Source organism: Emydura macquarii, unplaced genomic scaffold, assembly GCF_026122565.2.
Source record: "Emydura macquarii macquarii isolate MOO-44397 ecotype Brisbane River unplaced genomic scaffold, CSIRO-AGI_Emac_v2 contig_2636, whole genome shotgun sequence".
Classification (NCBI taxonomy): Eukaryota; Metazoa; Chordata; order Testudines; family Chelidae; genus Emydura; species Emydura macquarii.
The window spans coordinates 25,781,328-25,804,460 of NW_027132773.1; the positions used below are offsets into that span (position 1 = coordinate 25,781,328).

A 23,133-nucleotide genomic window follows, 5' to 3' on the forward strand; every position below is an offset into this window, starting at 1 on the left:
TCATCATAAGCGTCTTATATCATCTGCTTTTCTGCTGTTAGGCAGAGAGAAAATCAGTATAGTTTTAATTTGTGACTCTTATAAAAATGGAGGGATCTCAATTCAGATCCTACAGGGTTAGGCTTATAGTTTGCGAGGCCACTGGCCACTGGATGGAGACTGAATAAGAACCATAAACAAGTCACTGGACCCAGTCTGTGTTAATCTGAGTGACCAGACTATTTCTTACTGCTAAAACCATCTTGTAAATTTGTGATGCTTTTTTCTTCCTTCCCCAACTTATGTAGAGGAAAGAAATCTAACATTAAGTAGATCTCCCTGTGATTTCACTGAAAAACAGGAGTGGGTTTAGATGTCTTGTCTTGCTTCTTGAAGGCTGTGATAATTCCAGTGTGGCTTTGTTTCAGCTTCTCATAGTCTCAACCAAGCCCCAGATTTTAGCTGTTCTAAATTCTGGATCAAACCAGAGCTCAACATGGCCAGCTTGGGAGAAGTTCAGATGTGGATCTGAACTTCCTGGCTCAGGACTTTTGCTAGTTACTGCAGTTGAGAGAAGCTAATAGTAAGCATTTCTAGCTAGCATGCATGTTACAGCACGTGCTGCTAAGTGATCCAAGTTCTAAAAGGGTATTCATTATTAATCATAAAAGGAAGTAGATTTGCCAATTTCAACAGCTTTCCTCCTGTGGAGATTACATAGTTGAGGGCTCAAATTTGCTAAACCCAGACATTTGTTGGGGAGTGCTACATATGATCTGGCATGCAAAGTACTGTAGCTAAATTAATAAAACATGATTTTTGATGGAAATAAAACATCTGTCCTTTATGTGTTTCTTATTTGTTATGAATATCAGGACCTTTTTGAGACAAGAACTATGTCTTTCAATGTTTTCTCTGAAATACCTTGCCTGCTACTAGTAATAAAGAAATGAAAATAAAAAATAGGCAGTTAACTTATTGTCAAGGTTCACGTGCTCTATATCCCTAAATTTCTATTACCATAATATAAAAATCAAATACTTAGAGCTGGATTATTATTTACACTATGGCACCTTTACACCAGTCTCGGAGTGTAAAGGGATTTTAAAGTAGACATAAATGTACACTGAGAGTGATAAAATGTGACCTTAGTGGGAAATGAGAATCAGACCCTTTGGGTTTGTGATTTTCATTTGACAGCTTTAAACACCTGCATTCAGATCTGTCTGGTAAAAGGTCAAGTTTCTGACATCTCGAAGCCAAACAAAACTCTGTTCTTGTAAAGTTTATATTTAGGAGCTAACAGTGCTTTTATATTTTGACTTCTATATTATTTGCCAGCTACTTTGCTTCCATATTAGCATTGTCAAGTTAAAATATTCATTCTTGTTGGTTCAGTGTTGAGCAATAATCAGAAACCCTGATTCTGGAAGCTATAGTGACTGCAATGGGAATCTGAAAGGTCAGTCTTCCTGAAGGAAAGCACTAGCATTACTAAGGATTAAAGGAAGAAACCAGTATCAAAGCTACAAGGAACTCTGAAGCCAGCCAAGTCTGCCGACAAACAGACCTTTAGGGATTCAGATAGAGTCTTTAACTAGTGTCAGTATTTTCTGCTCAAAGGGAAAGGCCAATATCACACCAAGAGAGGAGCAAGTTAACTACAAGACTCTTGAGGAGCCAGTGAAAACTTCTGAAGAACCAAAGTCCTCAGCACACAAATCCTGAGGGTCCAGTTTAGAGTCAGGACCAGACCAGAGAGCTGCCTGAAGAGCTATAGCCTACATAACAGAGAGGACTAGCAGCCAAAATCTGATAGTGAAAATATCCTGGACAATCCTGAAAGAATTTCTGGTTCGACAGCTCACAACAGAGAAATGTACTAATCCTTAGCTAAATTTAACATTAGCAAATTATTGTTCACAGCTCTTACAATATACACAATACTTTTATGAAGTTTCACTATCCTGTTAAAAATATAGTTTACTGAAGTATGGCATTTACTGAATAAAGTCGATTCATGAGAAAAGTGCATTAGCTTACAAAGCAGTTTGAAATGAAAAATGTCTGCAGAAGCTGAAAGAGACCATATGAAAAGAAGTGTAGCATAGTGGATCAAACCTTAGAGTAGTACAGCAGGGACCTGAGTTCTAGTTTTTGGCCTGCTTGGTTATCTTGGGCAGTATTCCCTCTGTAAAAATAGGAATGATGATGCTTATCTCCTTTATAAAGCACTTTGAAATTGACTGATGAAAGAAGTTAGGTATTCTAGATATTTAGTTAATATTCATTAAAAATGACAGTCGTTTAACATCTGGGCATGTAATGTTTCTTCATGAAAAGGAAGATATCCATTCCAAAGGCTGGGAAAGATATTGAAATAAAAAGGCCTGTCCTTTATAGGTCAGTAACATCAAAAGTTGGTTTGTCATCTTAGAACAATATATTGTCTGATCTATACTTAGTACACCCATTGACGTTGATAGAAATTCCACTCGAGATCAAAGACCATAATATGATTTGCAGTGTGATAATTAACAGTGCTGGTAATTACCAGTAAAGTTTACCCAATGCCTGATAAATGTTATCTTGTGAGAGAAATATATTAGATTGTTACAATAGGTAATCAGGTGGATAAAATAACTCCCACACATATACTAAGATTGGTGAATATGGAAACAGAATGTGAACAAAATCTATCATCAACATCATCGTTAATTAATTTATTTCTCTTGTGAGAGTGGCTAAAGACCCATACAGGGATTAGGATTCATTGTACTAGGCACTGTGCAAACAGATTACACAAAAACATTCCCTGGCCTAGAGACAAGATTATAGCAGAGACAGGTGTATTTGTATAATTCAGTTGTAACAGTGTTTTCAGTAGTCCCCAATATTTGCCAGCCTCGCCATATATTTCACAGACCATCATAACTACCAAGTGACATATGGACATTATATACAAAAGAACAAACAATCATCAACTTCAGGACTGAAAATCTAAAGACTGAACAAGAGCCTTAGTCATCTTTTCTGAAAGAAAAGAATGCAGTTACAACTAAAATGAAACTGAATGAAGCACAAATAATTGTGAAAAGTATAAATATTTATTTCTCTTCCCCCAACAAGCTATTTCACATCCTACCGAACTGTAGCATTTCATGGAATCTATCCCAAAACAGTTATGAACAAAAGTTCAGTTGCAAGTTCTTGTTCTCATGTGTCCAGGAACTGGCTATTAAGTTTCTCCTTATACTGGTTGGCACTTCTCTTTCACCTCTCCTATTTCTCCTACTCTACTCAGCAGACTGATGCAAAGAGGCAGTCTCCCTTTCATACAAGACAACTGGAAGGAGCTAACACAGGCACATAACCGGTTACCAAAGGCTGTGTATTTCTAGGCTTCCATTTGGGCGCCAAAAATAAACAGATGGCATCTCGCCAACAGCAATAGAAACTAAATGGTAGATAGGATAAGGTGATTTATCAGAGTAATGGCTGAAAAGGGGAAGCTATTATATGCCTCACTGTTAGTAGCACTCAGATAATTACTGCAAAGTAGTCTCAAAGGAACAATAATTTGTAAATACTTATAGCTTTGTTTTTGTTACTGTTTATTATGTGCCTGTTAAATTGAAAACCAGAGCTGTGTGAAACTGACTCTTTGAGGTTTGCATGATATCAGGAAACACAATGGGTGGATGCAGTCATCAAGGTTCATGCTCCCTGAAGTTCATTTGGTGTTTCAGATTTGTAGAGAATTCAAAACTCCAAACCAACCTCAAAGCAAATCCTGTACATTTTGCTTGGTTTACACTGAAACTGGTGAATTTCAGCACCCTCCTCCTATGACCATAATTCCCCACGCCCCTTACATGGTACTATTTTCTGAGGGAAAGATGGTGTTCCATGGCCAGCAGCCTCTCCCCTTTAGGTTGTGGCTATCTGTATTTTTGGGGTGTGCATAGCTGGCCCTACCCTAGTTGTAGGGATCCCCTATTTGGTATGGTGTTTCCTGCGGCAAATCTACTCCAGGGTGAGGAGCAATTCCAGGTTTAACTATTGGTGGTGAATGAAGAGACAGGATTTGCTGCAGATTCACCGGAATCTTATGGTTTAGACTTAGATTCCCACCCAAAGAAGTTTTAGAGGGAAGCAGGTCACCCAGCCACCTATTCCCTGAAGGTGTGTTGGAGCGTGGGAAAGACTGTTGGCCCTTTCTTCACCAGCAGACACCACCACGTAGGGGTGGGTATGGGAATGCCTGGATCAGGCAGGGTGCATGGAGGATATGGAGGGATTTGGCATCTCTTGGGAGGGTGAAAATAATGAGGAGAACAACGTTCTGTGAAGGGAAGGAGAGTCATCAGCCAGCTCAAATCTTCTAAAGTTTGGACAGTGGTTTGGATTCCTACTAAAACTCAACATCTGGTAAAATCGCTTTCTTTCAGGTTCTGACGTGAAATGTTTCCACCGCTGAAATTAACATTATATACAACAGCTACTACAGTAGATTATATTTTCATTTTATGGCACTGTAATGCACGAGTCTGAGTTATTTATTGTTAAAGAAGAATTGCAGAGGTATTAAAGCAGCAATTAAATCGTCTTTGTTGTTGTTGTTGAAGTGTAATCCAAATTAATGATATAAACATACAGGCAAAACTTCATTCCAGCCTCTCCCTTTTTCAGGTTCAGAAATTAACATTTTATCAGTCTGGCAGGACAGTAGCTCTGTATTTCACTTTCATGTGGATGATCTGAACTCAGGAGTGATTGCTGGACAAGTCTGCCCTTTGACTTCAAGGAAGATTTACCCACTTGCATCATATCTGGAGGACATGGGTGGTGTATGTCCAATCATTTTACATAGCCTACTTATGAAGAAGAAACTTTCATTACCCCTCCCTGGCTACAGAGAAGACACTAAAATACAGTTTAAAGGAACAGAAGAACACGGGGGTAAATCTGTGCTATAATATAAAATATTCTTTTAGCTCTCTTGGAGAGGAGAAAATGGGAATTTTCTTGCTGCTGCCAATTATCAAAAATAATATGTTTTTAAAACAAAAGTTCAAATGCTCTAAACTTCTCCTTAATAACAACTATGTAAATCAACCTGGTACTTACATTTAGATGAAGTTGATTAGTCCAGTGACCAATTACTTTGTATTCTGTGCTTTTGTTGGTCATTTGATACTGAAAAATATCATAGCGTCCTGGTGCATCTCCATTTTCATTGAAAACAACAGGTGTTCCAGCGCTTCCTACAAAAAGGGAAACAATTGATATAAAGTTCCTATAAAAACAATCTATTTTAGCTTTCTTTCTTTCTTTAAAATGTTATGGGGGAAAAAAGGAGACAATATGATATGATCACATCAAGCAAGTTTTCATGAAATGTCAGCATTGTAATAAATGTAAAAAAATTGTAAAGAAAAGGCCATTGTGTGATGCTATTTCTTACATCACAGTATGAATAGTCGGTGTTAGATAAGCTATGTAAAACTAAATCAAACCAAATTAAAAATGTTCAGTTAAATGCCATCTTCACTGAGTAACATTAGATGACTATTGGAAGAAGCAGAGGTGAAATCTTGGTCCTGTTGAAGTCAATGGCAAAACTCTCACAGACTTCAATAGGGGTCATATTTGTACCTCAGGACTTGCATACAGTGTAACAACAGTGCAGACCAGAGTCAGGCTGTATCTGGGCAGCTGAGAATTCCCCAGTGATGGGGGAGTTCTCAGATAAAGCTGACATACCTCATCTTGGGTATGCTATGCACAGCAAAGGGTTTTGCTGGACTCTGGTGGGTCTCAGCTGGTGAACAATCCCTTTGGAACCATTACCAGCTGGCATAGGTTAAAGACCCTCAATTAAGTTAAATAGCGTTAAACTAGCATAGAACTGGTGTAACTCAGTGATGAATTAAGCCCAGAGTTTCTCAGCAATCACAATGGTCAGAAGTGGTATACTGAATTTGTAGCAAATTCCAAATGAGAGAACAGACAAAGTGTTGGGGGAAGAAAGCAACATGGGATTCAACATTTGAGGAAGTGGGTAGCTACGTATTATGGTATAAATGTTAGAAGACTTTGAGGGCCTGTATTAAATCATGTCTTCGCTAGAATATCTTCATCAGAGGATGAGGTTGGAGGTCAACATCTGTGAGCTGCCTTTTGGTGGACATAGCTGTGTGAAATGCCTGGGGTTGATTTTGTGAAAATTTTGCAACACCAAAAATCTCTAGACATTCTGCTCAAACTACAAAAAAAAAAAAAAAAATCTGTAATTTCAGTAATTTCAGAATCATTTTGTGATCATTTGTCAGCAATCATTTAACACTGTATTTTAAAAGTAAGTGGAGGGCTTTCCATGTTTTATCCACTACAGTGCAGCAATGTGTTATTTTAACCTGTGAATGACTCAGGTACTTATGTACATCACCACCACCTTAACTACAGTGGGTGCCTCATAACAGAAGTTATATGGTAGAATCCTAGGAATATGAGAACTGGTTTGGATAAACTTTAGAGCTTACCTGAAACTTCACCTGTCCCTCAAACCAAACTTTTTCGGTGGTTCAAATATATTTAAGTTTCTTGTGTCCATTTCTTATTCACTTTTAAAACAAAAAGTGCCAAAATATTTCAAGAAAGTCTGTTCTTGCCGCATTTCTAGCCTGCCTGGAATCAGAATGTACTACAATCTCTATTCATTAAGTCTCCAGACCATTTTAAAAGCCCAGATGGGAAGTATGTGGAGATATAGCTCCACCCTCTCACCCCCACACGCCAAGCAAAAGAGTGTAGGTGACTATGCTGCACCCTCAAAGAAGTGCATCAGTTTACATTCTTTTCAGTGCAACCTGAATGCTTCCCGGTACTCCCCTTGGAGATGCAGCCAGGCACCATCCCTTCTGTAGGATTGTGGTTAAGTGCCATGATATAGCCCTAAAGAAGGACAAGCAGATGTATCGCATATCTGAACCAGTCTCCTGAGCTGTGTGTACATCAACAACATAGTTCTTATTAGATATGCATTGGTCAGTTTTTTAGCATTCTTTTAAAGGGAGTTTCTGTGAATGATAATACATATATTGTAAGAATTATGTGGCTTCCGAACATCCTCACAGTTGTTACCATGCTGCATACCAATTCCCTCAGATCACTACAGGCACAGTGGGGCTAGAACTCAGATCCTGCTCCAAAATCAGAGCTCCCTCCCCCACCTGAACAAAGGGAGATTCTTTCTTAATATGACACATAGCTAGGTAGTTCTGATTCCATCCAATTGAAGGCAATGCATACCAGCTAGTTCAACATAAAATAAAGAGAATTTATTAAGCCTAAAGTCACATTTTCTTATCATATTAGGAAGTTATAATCTAGTACTGAAAACCCCACCCACCCTGGTTAGCTGCCAGCAGTATTAAAGTAAAGGACTCATTGTGGTAAATTAGCATATTAACTAAACATTAAAATAATGCCCTTCTGACTCCAGTTATGTGAACCCTTCAAAACTGAGGTTTAAATAAGCCAACACTGTTACCGGAAAAAAAATGAAAAAAAACCCATGAATGAGGTCTATGTATGCAAGATGGGGGTCAAAAGGAAGCTAATATAATAGAAGTGTTTGATTTTTTGTAATCCTTTTGGCAAGAAAGACTTTTTATGGTAAGCAATTGTTTTTACAAGAGATTCCTTAGATATGAAACGTAAAATTAATGAAGGTGTATTGCAGATCGACAAGCAAGATAGAGCTAGCTGAAAATAATGTATGACAATACATTCTGTGTTATTACTGAATGTGAGAGGAATTAGAGAGTCCTTAGTGAAAATGAATGTCTGTGTCTGTGTGTGGAGGAAGCAGAACAGCTAGAAAAGCAGATACTGGGACAGTGGCTGACTGATAGACAGGCATTGATTCACCAGTAAAGAGCCCTAAAATTAGTGCAGTGGTGAGCCTTTTAGAAATGTAATTGGCTTTTTGAGAAAGGAAAAATACTAATTTCTATCAACAGTCCTGGGATTCCTCATATAGGAGGGTTTAATGAATAAACTGCTGCTTCATGGGTGTGGTGTAAATGTTAAAAAAAATGGCTGTGATGATAGGCTGAGTCAGCACCACTTACAGACAATTACAAACTCTCCTGTAGCAGATTCAGCACAGTGCTTCCCATAATATTTCATCAAATTTCAATACCTTACCATTATCGTGATAACATATCAAACTATAGGTATGTTCTTAAAATGTGTGTTAATATAGAAAAGCCTCGTTATTGAAACCCCAATCCTGAAAGCGGATCCATGGCGGTGGATTCTTTTTTCCAGTGGAAGTCTCAGTGAAGATGAATACCTAAAGAGGTCTGCCTAGGTAGATCAGCTTGCAGGAATGAGTCCTTTTAATTCATTCAAATATAGACAATAGACTGGGTTATAGAGGAAAATCTCAGAATATACTATAGCTTAAAATATATGTTAGAATAAAGCCTTATTGGAAGACTGTGGCAATTTATAGACAGACAGTCATTGGAAGACAGTGGCAGTCATAATCATTAATATAATCAGTTTTAACTGCCAAAGATTTTTGTATAGCTTCTTGATTTAATTAACTGTTAAAAACAAAGAAAATGTTTGATGTAGATGAATTAAAATGTGACTGGGGAAGTAGCAAAGGATAAGCTTGTATTTGAATGTACAGTACTTAGAAATCCCAAAAGAGAAGGTAGTATCTTTAACATTTAAAAGGAACTATTTGTCACTGATATGCATTTCAACAAGACAGATGAAATAGGAGGTTTAAATGAAATCAACTCAGAGAGAAAAGAGGAGCTGTTAAAACATTTAATACTTGGTTAAGGGATAGAAACACCAAAGAATTATCGGCAATTAAGTAGAACTGAGGGAGTCTAATTTGAGAATGTTAGGCTGACAGACAAAAGAGCAATATGCACTGTTTCCAGTTATGTAAGGTTCACTAATAAATGCAGCTATTATCTATGCAATCTCCATACAGAAGATCATTTCAAACAATGAACAATATGCTTTCTAAAATAGCAAACAATTATTGTCCTACAGCTATTAAAATCTGCATCTTCAAACAAAGATCATTCATAACACCACTCTAGAATTACTGATTTTGAGTTGAAGACAGTGAAAGATTCTCCCTTAACATGGGATGAATTCTGGCTGCTCTTATATGAGTGCACCAAACAGAGTTAGAGGAGGATTGGGAGGGTGCAGGGTTATGTAATATATGGATTGTGTGTGTTTGGGAGATATTGCTGCCAAGTGACTGGCTCACAGAGCAGATGAGGGGCCTGGGTACCACAGCTTATATTGTAGAAGCCTTTGTTTTAGGAGGTGCTGGACAATGACTCTAGTCCTGACTCCACAGTGGTGAGTGTAATTTGTCTGGTGACGATTGCCTTCAGCATATGGATTCATTATAAACCTGCTGCTCATTACATTTCTGCAGAAGAGAAAGCCAGAAACCCACACCTTATATTCCTGTGCACAAAACGGCAAGTACTAGTGCCTTGAGTGGTACCAGACATCCAGAAGGAAGTAGATCAGAGTTACGGCTTCACTGCCTTATGCACCATCTGCTGTGTCAGAGCTAAAACTGGGAAGAGCACTCTGAATCCAATGTATACACAGTGGCTGTTTCACAGGTGCTTCCTTGTGCCAGCAAACCATCAGGCATTCTTCCCCTTCTCTCCATAATCAGAATGTGTCTAGTGAATGCCGTGTTCCTTTTCACCCACCGTACGAGTTTAACTTTGCCTAAAAGACTATGGCTTCTCTTGAAGGGGATCAAAGAAGCTTATCTGGCTTACAACTAGATTATTCAGCAAGTTAAAGGAGAACTACTAGACTCATACAATAAATACATCACTGTATTCCTATGAAAATGGAAATAAAGAAGAATCCGTTAAAAAGTCAATGTTTTCCCACCCATTACTCACATAAATCCCATTCTGTTTATAGAGGAAAACAGTGGCAATCTCAGATACCACTATATGGTGACTGTTGGCAAATCATACTGACACAGTGAGACATCAGAGAATATTCCATTTTTGTGCAGCAACCACATAATTAGGATGCATCATAAGCATGAAGTTGCATTTGTGTGAAAGAACAGGCTGGATTCTATTGAAATTTCAGAGGGTAGATAATATTTTTTTAAATGTTATCAAATACACAATGTTTTTATTTGGGGCTGATTTATTTTTAAACCTGTTTTTAAAATATATCTTGCACCGTCAGTAGTAGCTGGTAAATTTTTCACAGTCCGTCTCAAAACAGCTTATGGTCCTGATTTTCTGCAGAGCGAAAATGAGAGCTCTTCTGCCTAAAGTGTATGCTGGGAACTAAGTGGGTAGAGAAATGCTAGGAAGCCCCTCTCACAGATACTGCTGCAAATGAAGTTCGGATATATCACCACAATATTATGTAAAGCTCATGAGAACAGTACATCGCTGACTCCCCTCAGAAATCACATATCCTTCCTAGTTCTTACTCCTCTACCAGCCGCCCACACTCATTTTTCTGGACCCTTTTTCTTCCTCTCAGATCACATTACCAATCTTCACCTTTCCACTGTTCTTTGCTATGCAGATCCACTGCACTCACTTAGAAAGTTATACTTACTGTAGCCTAATTACCTTCTTTGCTGCTGGCCCTCCATTGAACATACTATGCTGTCATTCCATTAGGACATTCCATTCCTATCATGTTCAGCAGCACAGCAGGTGGATTATCCCTAGGACACTTGGTACTAATCAGGAGATGAGCATGCTACCCTGATGACTTAATTTATATTCAAGCCATTCTGGAGCAGTGGTCTCATTGGAAAATAAATCAAATTTTTAAAAGGAGGGGGCATAAGTGTGGAACCTTAGGAAGTGTCTGTCTGAGGTTAAATGTGAAACTCATGATTTTATAAGCCTCCTGCATCTTCCACAGGTATGTGGATTGTTTCCTCGCAACTGAGCCTTTGTGGCAGTTTCTGCTCCATAGAACGCTTGCAATGTAGCTTCCATTCTACACACTATTTTTGACATACACACATCTTTAGTTTTGCAAATAAAGACATATTGATCTGAAACCTGGTAGTATGATTCTTGGGCCGAGGCAGAACTTTTCTGCCAATTCACAGAGATACTGAAAGTGGGGAGGAGAGGTTCTGGAATTACTGTCCCTTCAAATATAGCCTCTAGTTTGTGTGTGTATATATAATTCCAGTATCACAGGTGGTGCAGACGTGACACACATCGGAGGACATCCTTTGGGCACACACTAGTGCCAGTATCAGACCAATAGAAACACAGAAGGATCATTCAGGTTATTTTGGGGAACAACCTTTAAAAATGTTGGCAACCAGCAAGTTATGGTACAATCACCGGAGAAAGATTTCTTCCCCTGACTCCAGAAAGCATGGGCAGGGGAAGGCAGGAAAATGGCAGGGTGTGTTGTGAGGGAGTGGGAGGGGAACGGAGCAGGGATAAGGGAGTACATGAAGGGCTCAGCAACGATGTGGGGGGCACAAGCAGGGAGCTGGATCATGGGGAGGCGCACAGCACAGTGCAAGGGGCTCAGCAGGGAGTTGAACTGAGCAGGGAAGTTGTAGATTAGAGGGAATCTGCGGAGCCAGCTATATCCACATGGTGTTGCCCAGAAATAGCATTCAGACTCCTGAGTAGAACTTCCAGGCTAATGGACACCAGGAGGCTTGCCAGGGCAGATGAATCATGGTGGTTTGTTAGAGAAGGCAGCTACCTGTTGTTCACATCAGCACCTGTGTGAAGAGATGTGAGGCTGGTGGACCATCAAGTTAGCATTAATGGGGGACCTAAATGTCCTCCTAACATGCCTCATTCCCACTACTTGATCTTCTACCCAGTCTCCAGTAATACCCCGACTCTGAGCCCAAGTCTTCACCTCCTTGCCAGATGATCCAATCTGATGAACCAGCTCTTCAGCAAATTTCTACATTTAGCTGCCAGCTTATAGGCAAAACTCAACAAAACTTCAGCTATCAATCTCCTTCTCTCCTCTGCCACCTTCAACCAAACAAGGGGCTTGGAAGAAGAAGTCAGACGAGAGAAAAATAACTGAAACTCTGTCAGAGCCATTAGACCAGTGGTTCTTAACCTTTCCAAACTACTGTACCCCTGAAGCCTGAGTCCCACCCCCACGGGGCTGAGGCATGTAAAGTTTCATGGCGCCCCTGTGGCTAATTGCCTTTCTTGATAAGCTCTGCACTTGTGACCCCTCTAAACCCCCAGGTTGAGAAACACTGCATTAGACTCTCAAACCATGACCACACCCTTTGAAGTCTGTACACACAATACTTTAATTTCAAAATTCTATTAGTAGTTACATACAATGTAGCATGTATTTGATGGCATATTTACTTTTTGTCATTCCTTTCAAAATTTACATTGTCAGGATTAATAAACAAACAAAAAAACCCAACACACTAGAGAAATTCCCCCAATTTACATTACAATGAAATTGAGATTAAGGGCATGATGCCCTTCCTCACTGTTAGTTTAAATCCTTGAAATATTGGGGGGTGAGGAGGAAAAAAACCCAGGAAATACTTACCCCCCCACAAAGCCAGTACAAAGTAATAAAGATTTTTTTAAATGCATTAAGTGTGAGAAAAAGAAATAAAGAGATGTATTTATTCTTCTCAAACAAGACACTCATGTAGCCCTAATTCCTCCCCCTTAAAGATGCTACTAGGAAATCAGAATATCACAGCAACTGTAGCTTGTTGTAATGAAAATGGGATTTTTCTGTATGTCCACCACATATCAAATTAGGACTGTTGTTCACACAGTGCAACAGCATCCCAAGTGAGAAGAGTAATACTGTTAATCCAGGGAGCAACTGCTTCTGGTTCAGCAAGATCATATTTGACACATTGAGCTCTCTCCTTGTTTCCAGCTGTGCAATCAGCTGTGCATTAATTAAACAGGCTAAAAATACCTTAGGGAATCTCCTAATATTATTTTCCAGCAGTTGCCATGGGTCACAAAAGGCTCCATTGTCTAGCTATGCTGGCAGGAGACCAAGAGACACTGGTTGTTGTTTAATTAGATCATAACTTTATTCCTAAGTGTCAGGGAGTACCTGGCAGATAAGTGTACAGTTGGAGGTAATTCCATAGTCATTTATATGTACCCAGGGGGGAGGTGGCCTGCTGTCAGCACTTCCCCTTTACCCATCCTGGTCCCCAGCCAACCTATTGCGAGGACCTCACCATACACCCTCAAATGAGGGTTAAAGGGAGCTATAAAGGAGGGAGAGTTTGGCTCCCTGACATATCAGAGCCCCAAACCCCTCATGTTTCTACTCCTTTAAAGAAGGCCTCCTTTAAATCCTTTATCAACCCATTTTATCTGATCACTGTATCCATTCCCTACAGAGTACCTGGACTGGACATCTGCCACAAGGAGGGCCCAGCAATTAACTTAGCTGCCTTCCCCTCCCTGCCTCCCATACTTAGCTGGGTTCCCAGATATCTACGAAGGGTCCTCTTTAATAGGGACCAAAAACGTGTCTGACAAGGGCAGGACAGGAAGTATAAAAAGGAGAGCCCTGGAGCTCAGTTGGTGCTGAAGCACTGTGGGGGGGGAGCAGACATCTCTTCTAGGGAACTGGAATCTTGACAGGATCCTGGAAAAGGCTCAGAGTGGAGTTGCGCCCTGTAGTCATTGGAGGCAGATGGGTACCCTAAGTAGCTGCTGGGACTGCCCCACTAGAATATCCAAAGGAGCTGTGGGGACTGCTGGCTGCTGAGTACTCCAAGGAAAGGGAGGGACTACAGAACCCTACACCCAGACTGTGGTAGAAAGTAGTCCATGGCTTTAGTCCAGTTTTGCTACTAGACAGTGAGTCAGCTTGTTCGGTAGGATCCCTTCTAACCCAGTGGAAGAACTATCCACCACTGTTAGGGCCCTGGGGTGGGACCTGGTGGAGTAGAGTGGGCCCAGGACCCCCTACTGCCGTCACAGACCCCATCCCTGGAGTGGCGGCCAAGCCCCCCTTTGGCCGGAAGGCCTGTGCTGTGTTGTTGGCTTATCCCAGCCAGAAGGCTGGAGTCCTAGACTGTTAATTGCTGTCTGCCCTCACCAGGAGGACTGGTTGCACTCTGACCCCAGAGGGTCAGACCTTCCCCGTAGACTACCGATTACGGTCTGCCTGTAGTAAGGCAAAGTGGCCTCCCTCCCCACTCGAGAGCAAGGGACCACTATACCACCCCTTTAAATGTTCCCAAAACATTTTTCCCTGAGGTGAACCATAATATATCTGGTGCAGACTCAGGGGCCACCACTTTGTACAGAAGGGGAGAGAACTGGTCTCATAGCATGCCCTGTCCTCCCATGCCAGCTCAAGACTGCTTCACCACTGAGGCCCAGCTGTAAACCTCCAGACAACCTGGAAGCCCATGTACACGCCCAGTAAACAATAGTGTGCCTGCAGATCCACACCGTCAGCCTAGCCCATTTGCCAGCATCTGGAATGCAAGCACAAAAGAAAATTAACATTGATTCCCCGCTTGAGTCTCACATAAGTTCTGTATGCTTTCGAATGCCAATACCCAACTGCCTGAATTGCTCTATCCCCCAGAACCAGCTGGGCCACTGCTATTTCCACCCCACTTCTGAATGAGTGGGAACCAAGTTCATGTGCTGGAAGCTCCAACCTGATCAGTCCCACCCTTAGAACTGTAACAAACCGGTGTGGTGTGAGGGGACTTCTGTCAAAGTGAATCAAGAGGGGTCCATCCCATCCCCAACCTTATGGCCATATATGCACTCACTGACTACACAGGGCAGATCTCAGGCTTGCTACCCTCCTATAGAATAACGGATGCACCCCAGCCTATTTAATCCATCTTTGACCTCCTCAAGGTTAATTCCTTTGATCACCTCTCCCAAAGTATATCCCTCAGTTCCAAAGCCTATCCAGAAGAGTCCCTACAGGAGCCAGGTACTAGTTCACTGATCCTAAAAGCTCCAAAAAACACTACCAGAAAAGCTGCCCTGAATAAGACCACCTCTTATTCACTAGAAGATATGGACTCTTGAATCTGTACGAGTTCCCTAAGCATATTACCCGTAATGAGATGTATATCCTCTCTAAGGCTGGTGCTTCCAGACCACCCTCCTAGAAACCTCAGAAATAAAAAAAAAAAAAACACACTACAAGGATCTGGGTAACCATTCAACCAACTGACAAATGTAAGGGCTGCTAAATGAGTGGAGGCTGTTGCAGGGTTGCTAAAGAGACCGTATATTCCTGCACCTGTTCCTCTCTGATGGGCCAGATTAGTGACAGGTCCTCCCACATCTGAAATTGCATAAAAATCATTAAAAACTCAGAGTGCCACAATGTTCACAGAGCCACTGATCTCTGCACTACACTGACAGCCATCATACTCCAAGGTTCCATAGTGCTAGCCGCATCTGTTCAGGTTCCTTGCTTGCTCCTGGTGCCAGCTCCCAAAATCTGTCCATCTGAAAACAAGACATCGCATCTGCTATGCCATTATCAACCCCAGGCTCATGTTTCGAAGATAAAAGATGTCAAAGCTTAAACATTGTCATACAAATGCCCTCGCCAGCCTCATAACTCTTCTCTGGATGACTGGCAGTTGATAACATGTACCACTGCCATGTTGTCACATCAGAAACATACCCATCTATTAGGAAAGTCTGTTTCCCAAATGACCAAAATGGGGTGGGTGGGGAAAAAAAATCAAGAAATGTTATATCCTGCACTATCCCTTTTTACATCCAGGTGAAGGGCCATTTATGGGCACACTATGTCCCTTGATCAAATAACCCAAAACACATACCTCCTGAAGCATCTGAGTGGATCTTTAAATCAGCCTCAAGTATCCATTCCTCCCTCCACATTAGACATTCCATCAAAATGGCTCAGAAATTGTTCCCACACCCCCAAATCCTCCCTTACCTCTGTAGTAACTCATAGGTCTGATGATGCCTGTGGTGGCTGCTGAATTCTGCCCCAGAGCTACCATCTGGCAGGCAAAGTTAAGAAGCCCAATAATAGATTAATCTGATGGAGTGTAACTTTTTGGCTACTCTACCTCTTCTAATCAAGCCTAGTGGCCTGGAAGCTTAACCTGAGGCAGTCGCGATATACCCATCAGTGTGTCTAGCTCAATCCCCAGGTAGACAAGTATAGTGGAAAGCCCTACTGTTTTTTCCTTTGCTGGGGTAACTGCAATTTTTTAGCCAGGGCCAGAAAGGTGTCCCTCAAGCTAATACACTCATCCAAATTCACTCTGCCCACAAACAAAAAGTAATCTAAGTAATGCACTACCTGCCATAAACCAGCTTCTCGCAACTCTGCCCAGTGTAGCATTGTACTAAATTTCTCAGGTGCCAAACAGGGTATTGCACCTCCCATGGATACAGTTTTATCAAAATAAAATTGTTCTGCAGAGAAACCCAAAATGTTAAAGTCAGAAGTATGCACCAGCAGCAGTTGAAAAGCAGACTTGATATCACACTTGGCCATTAGCACCCCAGGTCAACAAGAACTAACCATGCACACAGCCTCTTCAGTGGAGGAACACAAGGCTGGGCTATTCTACCATTTACTGACCCTCTCTGTCTGTGTGACAGGTGGTTAATTCAGCAATATTCTACCAGAACTTTCTTAGAGACCAAGCCTAAAGAAGAAACCTGCAAGTTCTGTATAGACAGAAGACAGCATGACCCCTGCTACCCTATTCTACTTTGTTTCTTGGGTCATCTTTTTCTTTACAATATGACCCATTCCCACTAAGGACATAAATTATTTGGACATCACATGATTTCTTTCCCTATAAAGGGGATCCTAAACCCTGCAGTAAACCCATCCCACAAGAACACCCTTAACATTTCCAACTTAACTCGAGATGGCACTCTTGTCCAGGCCTCCTTTTCAGCTCACCCTCCACACTTCATTTGCCTTTGCCCCCATACCCTACTCTTGATCCCACAGGTCTGCAAGCAGCACCTGACTTACCCCCTTTGTTTCCCCACTGATGCCTTCCCCAGATGATGTGGCAACTGTCATCTGTATGGACCCCAAAGCACATTTTACTCTCATGCCTAAGTTTGCAGATGCCGTGAGGACAACCACTTCCATTAAATACCCAGCAAATGTTAGTATAAACCTTAGGCCTCTGGCAGGTTTCCTGCAGAATGAACAGGACACTCTCAGTTTGGAGACCAGGCCCCTGTGGTGTCATCCACTCTAATCACAGCATATAATGTGGTATGCGCCACCAGATCCCAGTTTGTGTTGCCGCCTTCAATCTTAACTGTCGTAGATTTGTAGTTTACCCACGCCATGCCCCCAAACTTATTACAGTACATGCCTGGCTGATTATAACCATATATTTGAACAATGCTGGGCTTCTTTCTGAGTAAGCCTCTGCAATAAACACCTGCATAGATCAGGAAGGCAGCTTCCCAATTTTCACATGTTCTAGACTCTGACTAATTGGGCATTTCTCTACCCTGCTTGTTCTGCCCCCTCTTACTTTTTATCATCACCTCCCTGTGCAACAGTGATAATAGAGCTACATATTCACATCTCAAAATTTTATCTTTAGTAGTATTGCAACGGTGAATGCCCATCAGGTCAGCCACCCCAGCATACCCATACTCCTGAACTAACCATTGTGCCCTGTTGCCCCCAGGGACAGCAATTATATCCCACAAATTCACACCTATCAGTGGGTTAGTTGTAGGGTGCTCACAAATCACACATATAACCTGCCACATTAAAAGCTCCTGCCCTCTGGGAAGGGATCTGCACCTATCATCCATTTCCCAAATTCAAGCCCAGGCTGGATTGCCATTACTAACTCTTCCAGACTCACCCACCACAACCCCCTATGTAAACTCCCAGCTGCTGTAACAACTGAAGGTTAACTTGCAACAGCTTTATAATGCCATTAGCATCTGTAGAAAGTGCGTGTATCCCAGTCATCCCCAACACAGGTCCTAGGACACCAGATTTCCCTCCCGCTCTGTAGCCTATTTGCTAGTTCTGCTACCATGCTAGGTTCAACGTCTTCTTGGGAGAGGGGTAAGTGACCACTCTCCCCTCCTTAGGTTGTCCAAAGGAAAAGTGGGCAAGTTCCCTGAACCCCAGTGAGATCACCCCTAAAGGCACCCATGGCAGCCCTGGAAGGAAAGGACTCAGTCATGCCCCTGCTACCTCTATCTGGTGTTGGTCAAACTCACCCCTGCTAGCCATGTTGCTCTCCATTCCTGCAATCTATTCATTCAAACATCCTCACTGAGTGACCCACTACACCTTGTATGCTTCATGGTGCTGCAGAAACAATTACCAAAACAACTTCCTGGATTACTTGAATCAATTCTCTGTTGGCTCCCCCACACCCAAATGCAACTAGTTCACCACCATGAGTGTTTGCTTCCCCAGTATCCAGGTTACTTCCCAATAGAAGGGAATCCATTTGGTACACACACAGACAGATTAGCTTGGGATCTGCACACCCTGGTCCTGGGTCCAATTCCTTGTCCATGCAGTGAGGATCCCATCCCATCACCTCATGGCCTCTCGAGCCCTACTGCACCCCCCTGAGCTGGGTTTGGAACTCCCTCCCCATCTGCTGTAACTGCTATGGCTAGCTGGAAGGAAAGGGACACCCTGTTTTTACTGGTCTGCTACAATCCTGCACCAATGAGTTTGCAACTCCCTCTTCATCCCCTTTTGCTACAAACTACCTGCTTCTGCCACTGTGGGCGGGAAGGGTGGATAGGAGGCTCTTCCCACCACATTCTTACCAGTCTGCTACAGTTCCAAGCTGAAACTTGGTCTACACTGCCAGCGAAACTCGGCAGCAGTCAACAGGAGATATGCAAGCCATGTTGCTTGCATATCTTCCGTTGACTTCCTAACTTCTATGTAGTGCAGCATACCCACTATGCTGCTCCGACGGGAAATGCCCTCCCATCGCTACAGCATTAATCTTTTTGTGGGGCTGGATTAACACCATCGAATTCCAGATCGATTGAGTTGGGCTCCATTGCCACTCAATTGATCCCACAGAATCGATCTGGCGGCGCCGACAGTGCCACCGTCAATGTAGACATACCCTACGTTTGAAACACCTTCCCCCTCTGTTGCCAAATGCCTGCTTCTACCACTGTGGGCTGGAAAAGTGGAGGAGGGCTGCCAGGAGAGGAGATTAGATGACAGAAGATGGATCACTAGATAAATTGCCCTGTTCTGTGCATTCCCGTGAAGCATCTGGCACCAGCAACTCTCAGCAGACAGGATACTGGGCTAGATAGACCCCAGGTCTGACCAAGTATGGCCATTCTTATGTTTAGCATGTCACACTCTGGCTATTTGGCCCTTTAAGAGACCACGTGCTTTTCCTACAAATCAGACAATGGCCTTCACTGCTTAGTGTGCAGTGAATCCCTCTCCAAAGAATGAATCTTGCATCTAGTTTGAAAAGTGTAACTTTAGTTCTGCCTTTTCTAGTTTGCCGAGTGTTATTTTATATTTCATTTAGTCTCTAATGTCCTGGAATGGATTTTGTGTAGATCTTAGCTCAGCCTTCTCTGTTTCCTCCAACATTTCAGTTGGAGGATTTAAACTCTCATGTTCTGGAATAATGTGGTGATCTTAAGGAACTATGCACTCAACCTTAACTCCAAAGCATTTTGTATTGAAATAATATTCTGTATTAGTACCTGTAACTTAAGGAAACTAGCTTTTTTAAAGGTAATTAAGGCATAACAAACAAGAAGCATGTAAAGAGAAGTGTCATGCTGAGATCTCCCCATTTGAATCAGTGCTTCGTTTCCCATAAAGTATCCAAGGCATTATGTTCTCACTGCCACATGTCCTTATCATATCTTGTTTTAGAAATGTTAAGTTTTCTAATATGCTTTAGAATTAATACCTTTTATTCACTCTGGAGTGGTGTCATCTTGTGTCAAATAGACAAGACAGACTCCACAGGAGCAGATGTTGAGAGGTCTGAAATACTGCATTCAAAATAAAATAAAGTAAAAAATAAAAACCCTGAAATGCCATAGTTTCTAAGCAGTGCATTAAAGTGGGGCCGGTTTGGCCCTATTTACAGCTAATCATTTAGGAATTAGAGATGAAAAACTACAAATCATTTCTGGTTTTAATAATCTTGTTTCTTTGTAATTACAGCAACTGTCCAGGAATAATTGATTCGTGTGACAAGTACTAATTTACTGGTTATTTCAGGTAATTGGGTGTACGGGTAATTCCCAAAGATATAAAGCAATATTCAACCTATCTATAAAACATTAAGAAGGCATTTTAATTCACAAGAATTTGGAAGCACTTTAGTGGCCACAGCTTTATTTAAGAACTGACAAATTTGAAATGGTGCTTGTTTTATACGTCTATCAGCTACAGACTCAGTCCCTCACCTCCAATCATTGTGTGTGTGGGCTGAAGGAGGAGAACTCCTGCTTTGGAGATCATAATGTTCCTTTGTGAAAGGAAGTCCACAGAGCTAAGTTTAGAGAAGGCGATATAGGTGTTACCGTTCTGAAGCTGGTGTACGCATATTGAAGGACGTACAACACAGCAGAAGTAGAGATATATATGTAAGCAATCTGTTTCTGTCCACGGCAAATGCACAGAGCTATTTTTGAATGGCAAACAGACAGATGTGAGAGTGACTATGTACCTCTGAATACCTGCCAAGAGTTGTAGATTGCCATTCAGTGGAACTAGCTGAATAAGGTTCTTTCACTTACTCAGTTTACAATATCTGACTGTGCTTTGCCATCAACATGTGTCATATTGCTAATGCAATAAAGACAGTTTGCGAGTTCAGGAGTCATACACTACTAATCCTATAGTCTCTACACTACCCCATATTTACCTTTTGTTTTAGACATTCATATACAAATGGAGTTACCAGGAGGAATAAGCCAGCAGTGTTTCCATGCCATTAAATTTTATTGCTAGTTTTACACTATTTTATATTTATTTGTCTGATAGTCCCAGGTCCTGGAGTTGTGGATTTCAGAAAAATCTCATCTTTCATTTTAAAAAAAAGTTTAGTTGCAGAGAAAAGCTTAAAAATGTAATCCACATGTACAATGAAGACTCAAAAAATAAAAAATTAGAATTACAAAAAGAGTTCAACATGTATTTTTTAAATCTCATAATTATTCTCTAGCTTACAGTCAGTATCTACAATTCAGTATTGGATACTGAAGGTAAATGTTTATTTTCTAAATTAAGAAACTACTATTTATTTCTAGGTCAGGTTTGCCATCATGATTTGCCTTCTAAAACATCACTGATAAATGAAGTCCTTACATCCTTCCACTGTACAGTGAATGTTGTGATACAACAATTCCAAATTTCTTTTGGCACAGTCATCCTGGATGATGCTATAGATATTTAACTCTGTCATCTTTGGCCCAAGTCCTAAAGAAAGTGTTGTCAACAGCTGAAGAAACAGCTGTACAGTAATAATAGATATTACTGTCAGAGTTTAAGCACATACACAGCAATGACATTGCCCTCATGACCCCCTTATCACAATGGATACATCTCAGCTGGCATATATGTTGCTTTAGGTCTATCTGAAGCTTCTGATACATTGGATAATAAGGTCTTGTTGAATTGCCTGGGGAAGAGATCGAATGTGTTGAACTGGGTAAGGTCATACCTGACAAAAGAGTCCCAGGCAGTAATACAGGATAATATCAGCCTGGTTTGGCTCTAGTGCTTTTCAGCATTTAGTATAGTATGATTACAAACACACAAAAGCACAAGATATAGCTAGGATAGCAGTACATTCTCTAAATATAGAGAATTAGGAATGTATGGTTCGGGTTGTCATTATCATGCAGATAATATTTGGACAAATATTTCTTTATCTTCAGAGTCTGAGAGCAATATGGTACCTAAAAGTATAAATCGCTGAGATGGGATGTCTAGGAACTGGCTAAGATTGAATCCTAGCAAAACAAAGTGGGTAGGTTAGTTCAAAGATAAACAGAAGTGAAAGATTTTACTGAGTTTCACAGTCTTTGATTAGGTGTTGCTTCAGAGCAGTGTTTCTCAACCTTTTAAGTAGCAAGTACCCCCTAGCTTCTGAAAATTTTAATAAGTACCCCAACACTCAATTTTCTACTCTGAGAAATAGAATCTTTTTCCCCTTTACCGCTGGACGACTGTATTTCTCACAAAGCAGGCGAGTTCTGAGTTCTGCAGTGCTGTGTGGCTGTGGCAGATCACAAAAAGCAAAGGTCAATGCCAGCCAATCACTATGGCCTGATGGTGGGGTCACGTGGTGTTCTCACACAGGCAGGAACTTGTGAGGTACGAGCAGGCAGTAGCAGCCCACCAGGGTGGGTAGTAGCGCTCCCCATGGCCGTCCCTAGTGGGGATGCGGGCTTGGGAAAAATCACACTGTCTAGGCCCCTCTTCATATTTTTATACTGGTAAAGTCTAGGGCTGTCATAGTTGTCAATTTCACTGCTCAGCTAGAGCAGTGAAATAGACATAAGCCTTTGGTAGAGCCCAGCTCCAGGACTGGGCAAGCCGCTGGGCTCTCTGCTTGGTTTTCTGGGCACTGGGCTTTGAGCCGGGGAGGTGGGCTGCCACCTGGGGCGGAGGAGGCTTCCGCGCAGGCTGGGTCCTGGAGACGTGGGCAGGTGGCAGGCAGCTGCTGCCCGTCTTCAAGCCAAGGCGCAAGAGGCTGTCTCTCGGCTCAGAGCTGGGACACGGGGGGCAGCCACCCAGCTGTGAGCCCAGCTTGAAGGGTGCAGGAGGATGCTGCTGGGCTCCCACCTGGGAGCTGGGACCGGGCAGGATGCAGGCAGCTGCTGCCTGGCTTCCCAAAAAGCCAGGGACTGCTGCCCAAGCCAGCAGCTGCTTGCCGGGGACCCAAAAAGCTGGCTGCTGCTGCCCAGTTTCCCAGGACTGGGGCAGCTGCAGTCTACCTCCCAGCTAGGAGGTGGGACTGGGCGGGAAGCCGGCACCTACCGCCTGCCTCCCAGCTGGGAGCTGGGACCAGGCAGGAGGGCTGCCGCCTGGCTTCCACAGAAGTCAGTGTCTGCTGCCCAC

At 42.0% G+C, this 23,133-nt stretch overlaps 1 protein-coding gene across 2 annotated transcripts in view; it reads right to left on the bottom strand.

Annotated features, from left to right (window-relative positions):
• The window catches only part of GRM8 (glutamate metabotropic receptor 8), a 424,254-nt gene that overhangs the window by 84,097 nt on the left and 317,024 nt on the right, over positions 1-23,133 (bottom strand). For both annotated transcript variants that reach the window (XM_067564317.1, XM_067564318.1), the window contains one exon: positions 5,110-5,246. In XM_067564317.1, coding sequence (XP_067420418.1) covers positions 5,110-5,246 — 137 coding nt within the window. The remainder of the gene's footprint in view (positions 1-5,109; positions 5,247-23,133) is intronic.